Source organism: Carlito syrichta, unplaced genomic scaffold, assembly GCF_000164805.1.
Source record: "Carlito syrichta isolate Samal-C Ts95f unplaced genomic scaffold, Tarsius_syrichta-2.0.1 Scaffold301951, whole genome shotgun sequence".
In the NCBI taxonomy this organism is placed as follows: Eukaryota; Metazoa; Chordata; class Mammalia; order Primates; family Tarsiidae; genus Carlito; species Carlito syrichta.
In genome coordinates, this window is record NW_007246047.1 from 101,717 (window position 1) to 109,167 (window position 7,451).

General features: G+C 52.6%; 1 protein-coding gene across 1 annotated transcript in view; it reads right to left on the reverse strand.

Moving 5' to 3' along the window:
• Positions 1 to 5,540: 5,540 nt before the first annotated feature.
• CDC14B (cell division cycle 14B) overlaps positions 5,541 to 7,451 on the reverse strand; it is a 78,979-nt gene continuing 77,068 nt past the window's right edge. Inside the window, exon 14 of the mRNA XM_008055760.2 lies at positions 5,541 to 6,749. Coding sequence (XP_008053951.2) covers positions 6,713 to 6,749 — 37 coding nt within the window. The 3' untranslated portion in view covers positions 5,541 to 6,712. The remainder of the gene's footprint in view (positions 6,750 to 7,451) is intronic.

Here is a 7,451-nt window from a genome sequence, read left to right on the forward strand (position 1 = left end):
ACTCCAGTCTGGGCGACAGAGTGAGACTCCGACTCAAAAAAAAAAAAAAATTATGTTAACATTCAACACAATGCACACGCCTTGCAGGGTGTGCCAGGCACTTGTTCTAAGAAATGAACCACTGTTAATTTGTCTCAACCTCACACAATCCTGAGCCAGATGTGGCCACCCGTCTCAGGAATTCAGGGCGTCTAACCACTTGACCCAAATCACGCGGCGAAGGAGCGGCAGAGCAAAGGTTTGTGTCCCAACCGCCCGGGCCCAGCCTGCTCCAGACAATACTGAGAAGCTCTTTTTGGTGCAGTGCACGGCAGGCTTTAAAAACATGCACACCTCTGACCCAGAAATCCTTTTTGCAAGAATGTACCCCAAGGAAATGCCAGCAACGCCCTGGAAGAATTTTTGCAGGACACGGACAAGGCACTGTGGCAGCTGAAAGTGGGGAGCCGGCCACGTGCCCCCAGTGGGAGGAAATGAGATCCCAAGTCATGGGGCGCCACGCAGAAGGCAGAAATGAGGTTTCGCAGAATTCCCCCCCCGTCGCCACCTTCCAGTGACACACAATGTGGCACTTGGACGCACAGAGGACAGAAGGCACAGAACGCTGACTGTGGGGTACCGGGAAACACACTCAGCGCGGCCACGGCTTGGTTCCACTAAACTCTCTGCACTCACTGGAAGCCCAGGAGACACATACGGGGTCCCAAGGCCACAGCAGGGGTGGCAGAGCCAGGGCCGAACACATGTGGCTGGGACTTGCTCTGCACCGACTTGGTTCTGTCACCCGATGGGCCACGGAAGGGGCCGTCTCTGCCCCTCAGTCACCTACCCTGCCTCCTCTCTGATCAAACCCCTCCAGAGACTCCCTCAGGACTGGCGCGGTGGCTCATGCCCGTAATTCCAGCACTTTGGGTGGCGGAGGTGGAAGGATTGCTTGAGCCCAGGGAAGACCAACCTGGGCAGTATGTGGAGACCTCGTCTCTACCAAAAAAGAAGGCAATTAGCCAGGTGTGCCCACCTGTAGTCCCTCCACTCAGAAAGCTGAGGCTGGAGGATTGCCTGAACCCAGGATGTGTCAAGGTTGCAGCGAGCCACCATCTCATCACTACGCTCCGGCCTGGGCAACAGAGCTGGACTCTGACTCAAAAAAGGGGGAAAAAATGTTTATACCATTACATGGGCATAAAATTATGTGCAGTTATCAAAAAACAAAAAAATAAAAACAGAAAAATCAAGGGACCAAAACCCTTTATCAAAATCAGTCCATTGCCTAATTATCTGGAGAAAATGGCGTAGAACGTGTGAGAAAACACCAGATTGAAAGCTCTGTGCCTGCTACTGTTTTAAGGGCTTGGTATTATCTCTCTGAAGGCTCACGCCAACTGCTGAGGGAAGCATCATTTGTTCCTGTTTTACTTAAGAAGCAGACTGCGAGCTCGATGGGCACCGGGCAGCATAGACCCAGATGGCAGGGAGAGGGACGAGGGTCTACAGGGTCGGGGGTTCCCATGACCCGCCACTCCCACGGCACGGCCCTGGAAGAAGCGGCCCCTGCAGTGAGGAAGACGTGTCCCTGGTTTCGCCTGAAGCCTTGCAGGCCTCAGGGCCTCGCCCCTCACCCGGCCCTTCCCTGCACTGAGACCTGACGGTGCTCGGCCTGCACCGACCACCCACACGCCAGCGGGTCAGGAGGAGGGACAGTCTCCCAGCCCTGACCCCAGGGGAACCCCCGAGGGGCCCTCAGAGGCCGCAGCTCTCCAGGGGACAGAGCCTGCAAACATCACAGTCCCAGGGTCACACAGGAGCTCGGAGAGGAGCTCGGAGACAGGCCCCGCCAGCCTTTGCCTCGAAGCTTTATCCCAGTGTGCGTCAACGCACAGCTCCTCGGGGAGCCGGACCCAACTCCACAGAGCCAGGTCCTCAGTCCCTGACCCAAGCTCGGGGTGAGGGTGGAGCCGGGACTCTGGGTCCCGTCCGGCTAGGACCAGAAGGGAAGGCAGCGGAGGGCCCCGGGGCCGGCGGCCTGGTGAGGCAGCAGGCTGTGGATCCCAGCCCCGCCCGGCCGGGCAGGTAAGGCCAAGAGCCCACTGTCCGTGGCGGGCTTGACTCACCGACTCTTACCCTCCAGGGGTCTCTGGAAAGTCAAACCTTTGCATCGTGCAAGCGGGTGGCAGGGTGCGTGTGGAGTGACCGCAGCAGGAGTCCTCCCTCGGCCTCCTTCGTACCCTGACTCGGATGCCCCAGGCTCAGACGCTGAAGCCTAACCCCAGTCCCTCAGGATGCATGTGCATTTGGAGGCAGGGCCTTAAAAAAGGAGGTTCAAGCCAACGAGGTCGCAGGGTGGGTCCCCTTCTAATATGACCGGTGTCCTCATCAGAGGAGTCAGATAAGAGACACCAGGGACTGGGCACAGCGGCTCACACCTGTAATCTCAGCGCTTTGGGAGGCCGAGGCGGGAAGGTGCCCTGAGGCCAGGAGTTTGAGACCAGCCTGGGCAACGCAGCAATACCTCATCTCTACCAAAAAGAAGAAAGTGAGCGGCAGTGGCAATGCACGCCTGTGGTCTCAGCTACTCAGAAGGCTGAGGAGGGAGGATCGCCAGAAGCCAGGAGGTCAAGGCTGCGGAGTGATTGTGCCACTGCACTCCGGCCTGAGTGACAGAATGAAACCAACTAGAAAAAAAAGCTAATTCATGAATTAGAAGAGAAGAGACACCAGGGCTTCACAGGCATAGAGGAGAGGCCAAGTGTGGGCCAGGCGAGAAGGCAGCCATCTGCATGACCAGGAGAGAGCCTTGGGAGAACGCAACTCTGCCGACACCTTGAGCTTGGCCTTTAGCTTCCAGGCCTGTGAGAAAACTGACTTCTGGTTACACCATCCAGTGTGGTGTTCGTCACAGCAGCCCTGGCCGATCAACAAAGATCCCAGGTCACCTCTGCTCCTTATTCTAACCACTGCCTGCCACAGCTCAGGAGGCCCAGTCAGTGAACAAAACTTAAAAAAAGGCTGTTTGGTTAATACTTTTAATCATGGTTGTAATTATACAATTTCCACTATTCCATATTTTGTATAAAACCAGTTACAATACACAAGATTTTCAAAGGTGACAATATGTATCAAACTACATATATATGCAAAGTTTACAAGGCATTATGAAGCTTCATCTTAAAAATACCTTCAGGAAAATAAACATTCATTCAACCAGTTCTCTCGGCTTTAAAAAATATGATTAGAAATATACATTGTAATAAAAAAATCAAGACAATGATTGATCAAATATTGATTAATCAGCTATGTTTTAAAACTCTTATTAATCTGTACATGAGTGCAGGTTAGATAAAAGTCTGCAAATTATTCATATAAAACTGCAGCACGATCATTGGACGGACGTGTCTGCTGACATTAATTCTACCAGGGAACGCAGGAAGTCAGTTTCCTACCCGCACAGGCGAATCGTCCAGTTTTTGCACACAACTGAGTATCTCCACTTAGTGGTGCGGAGAAGACGCAGATGTGAAGAAATGAAAGGGCAGCTTTAGCTTCCCGGGACAGTTCCAGTGGGAGATAACTATTCAAGAAATAGTAAGGTAGGTTTGTAAGGTTGTTTGGATGAGCACTGCTTTCTAGAACGCAGACCGTATTTTTAAAAACGCAGAAAGCGAAGCACAGTCGAGCTACATTAAGAGCAGACATCCAATGAGGGCTCTGCTCCTGGGCAGGGATGGTGACTCAGGCAAGGGGTGGGAGGACCCCAGGGGAGCCCTGGCACACCCTTCAAAGCCCACGGGCCACACACACATGCCTAGCCCATGCTGCCCCAGAAGAAAACACGCTGGCCTTGTGAGAACACTTGGGAACGCCTCTAAAACTCATCTGGGCCCAAGAAGAGGTAGCAGTCACCCCTGTGAGAGGGCTAGGAGGGCAGGGGAAGAGGGGGGTGGGCGACAGGCTATGGGGCTCGACCTCAGAGCGGCACGCCATGGGGAAGTGGCCTCCAGCCAGGCACGGCTCTGGGCTTGGATGAGGCTCTGCCACACCGTCTGCCCCGTGCACTGACAGGTCAGAGTTCTAGCTTCTCTTTCACGCTGCGAATCACACGTCTGTCCACACCCCCAGGAACGCAGTTTTGCAAACACTCTTCCTCTGTGCAGTTTCTGACTCCCGAGGCCTCAGAGAGCTTCAAGAGCACCTAAAAATATTCATTTCTAATTTAATCCCATTGGAAACCATCTTGGTGTGCTTCCAGAGCTATTTAAGGCTCTGAAGTCGAGGAAATCTGACCCACAGTATCCTCCTCCACAGCAGCAAGGTCCTCTCCCACAAGGACTCTAAGTCAGACTCCCAGAAGACTCTTGGGTGTTCCGTGGCCTCAGCAGGGGCGGAGGAAGGAGGGGGGAGGAGAGGCCTCTCTCTTGCACGGCAGAGAGAACTTTCCATCCACCTGTCGGACCCAGGCTTCCTGGGCTCCAGGCCCGTCCCCGTCAGTTGAACGCTGCAGCGGACAGCCCGGCTGAGGCCCCGCCACAGCCCAGCCACGGCCCTGGCCTTCCCGGGAGGCTTCGCCACCAAGTCCCAGTTTCCCACACCTCGCTTCAGCAAGCCAGTGACACACAAGGGTTCTTAGAAAGGGACATGGTGACAGCCATTCTGGCTGGAAACCTGAGCAGCCCACACGAACAGCCTTTACAGTGTGGAAAAGAGCTGTGGTTCGGCTGACGCCCAGACTATTCTGCTCTTGGCCAAGAGACCAAGGGCTCACTCGCCGAGGCAGGGACAGCGCCAGCCAGAGGCCCAGCGGGCAACACACTGCCTCGTTCTGACGCGGTGGAGAGCCAAAGCAAGACAAACCGATGACAGTGAGAGCTTCCCAATCACCTAGATTGTTTCTGGAGGGAACAGCTTTAAAGGGGGGAAAGGGAAGCGTTGCCCTGAGAGTTCGACGTTTTGTGCACGGGCATGGTTTCAATATTGAGTCTGGTCTCTGCAGAACACAGCAAAAGGGATGTTCCCCCCTCCCACCCAAACCTTGCCGCAGGGGTCTTCCCACAGGCAAATGGGTCTTTGTGCCTGTTCACTTCTGGGGACAGAAAAACGGCTGTTTTCCTGTGATCTAGTCCCCAGGGTTTAAAAGCTGGCGTGACCCTGCCCCACGGTGGCTGGCGAGGAGAGAGGTGCTTGTCTCCGGCCTCCCCGGTGCCAGCCACTTCACACTTCACTCCCAGGGAGGAAAGAAGACCTGCCCCGCCCTTCAGTTACTTCTTACATGAAAGACGATCACCTCCGTATTCTGCTCACTTTGCAGTTTCAAAGGAAGCGGGAAAGAGGCAGCTGCTTAAAGTGGAATCGCCCACTGACCTGACAACATTCTTCTTGGCGCTGGGGGGCTCCTGCCCTCCACGGGGTCCCTCCAGGCTTCAAACCTGCATGGGCAGTGATGGGTGGACAGTACAAACCATCCACTTCTCACGAAAGAAGCAAGGTGAGTACAAAACGTTCTTTCCTTTTGGACCCCATTTTTTTTTCTTTCTTTTTTTTTTTTTAGCAGCAAATAAGTTCTGGTTTTGTGGTTGCTTTACACCACAGATTTTGCTGTGTTTCAGCAGAGCTGAGGGGAGAAGGCACTCTGCAGAGTCGCTAGCTGTACTCCCTAACCAAAGGCAACAGTGAGTTCTGCACTATGGACAACTGAAATCCAGAAGCAAATTGCTGCCACTGAAATTAAAGGGTGCGGCGGCGAACTGTCTCAGGCTGATTACATAAGGAAAAAAAACCCGATGCTGCAGAGAGAGACGCTAAAAAAGAGATAATTTTTTTTTTTTAAGCTACCATTATTTGGGACTGCTGTTTCCATGGGGAAAAACTAGCACGTGTTTTTCCATGCAGGGAAGGAATTGTGATTTTAACTTGTACAACTGAACAGCCAAACAATGGGCAGCCTCACAGCTCTTCAGTCCCTAAATGAACATTTAAAAAAAGGAATGACTTAACAACAATCTTCCAGCTCTGAAGTCGGTTTCTCCTCCTGAGTCTCCTAAAGCTACCACGAATATTCTCTTGCAAGTTTTAGGTTACCAAAGTGCCACTTTGTATTACAACATGCAACAGTGTTTAAATGTGATCTTCAGAGATTCTTGTTAATAAAGCACTCTTTGGTGGAAGACAAGCAGCTTGGGTACTTAACAGAGTGAACTGTTACGAGACATTACAACAGTATCACAAACAGTCAAGTCAACATGATTAAGCCAAATAGTGTCAAATTAAAGTCCCATTTCAGTAATGCTTTTGTTATCTTTATGAATTCTGACACACGGTCACAGGGTGAACAGAAAATAAATACGTTAAAAACCTCCAGCAGATCTGCAGTCCTTCTGAAGGCCAGGGCTACGATGATTGCCATCACAGGACGCACGTGCACCACAGACCAGCCCGCTCTCCGGACAACAGAGGGCGTGGGTATTTACACCTGAGACGAAATTTACAACAGCCATTTTGTCCTTACGCTTGAGAGTTGGGCCCTTCTCTGAGTCATTCGCTTTCACCCAAACTCAGTTCATTATACACACTCCAGTGGACGTGTTCTTCGTGGAGTCAACTTCTTAGGTGGAACACAACTAAGGCTTCTGCAGTTTAGTTTTGTTCTCAAATTGTGCTAAACCCTGTCGCAGTTTTCCGTTTTTGAAGTCTTCCTTCCGCTCTGGTTGCAGGTTTTTGCTTAACGCAAGACTGTTTTAGTCCTTGAAATGGAGGGACTACAGGGGGGCAAAAGAGAATTTACCATGAAGGTTTCAAAGAGTCCACAGGTAGTCATCAAAGACAAGGAAGGCAACACAATGAAAATACTGACATGCTAAAAAGGAAACACTTGGTAGAAGTTTTCAGTGACAAACACTTTGGAGAAGACAGTGCAATATCAATTGTAAAGACACACAGGAGAGAGAACGGCAGAGCACAAGGTTCAGCGCTGCAAAAAGCAAAATTCAAAAATTCGAAAGACACAAATGGAAAGGACACCGACGGGCAGAGGCAGGCAGTACCATGAGGCTGCGAAGGGCGCGGGCGGCCAAGCGCTCCTCCTCCTTCCTCCCCGCCGAGAAGCCAGGCTGTGTGAGGCGCGGACAGGGCGAGAAGATCAAGACGTGTTACTGAGTTACTTCCAAAGGCAGAAGCGGGTCACAGAAAAGCCCCTCAAGCGGACTCCGGCTCCAGTGAGTGCAGGGGGGGCCCCGGTCTGGCCCACCTGTCTCCGCCGCCCTGGGTCCCTAACTGGCCGCGCTTCTCACCCTGCCTCCCTTCCCCAGTTGATTACGCTCCGCTTCCAAGTCAACGGCAACTTTCAGAGCAAAACAAAAGCCAAAGAAGAGTCAGACGCTGGGCTCGGTGGCTCAGCCTGTCATCCCGCGCCTTCGGGAGGCTGAGGTGAGTGGATTGCCTGAGCCCGCGGGGTCGAGACC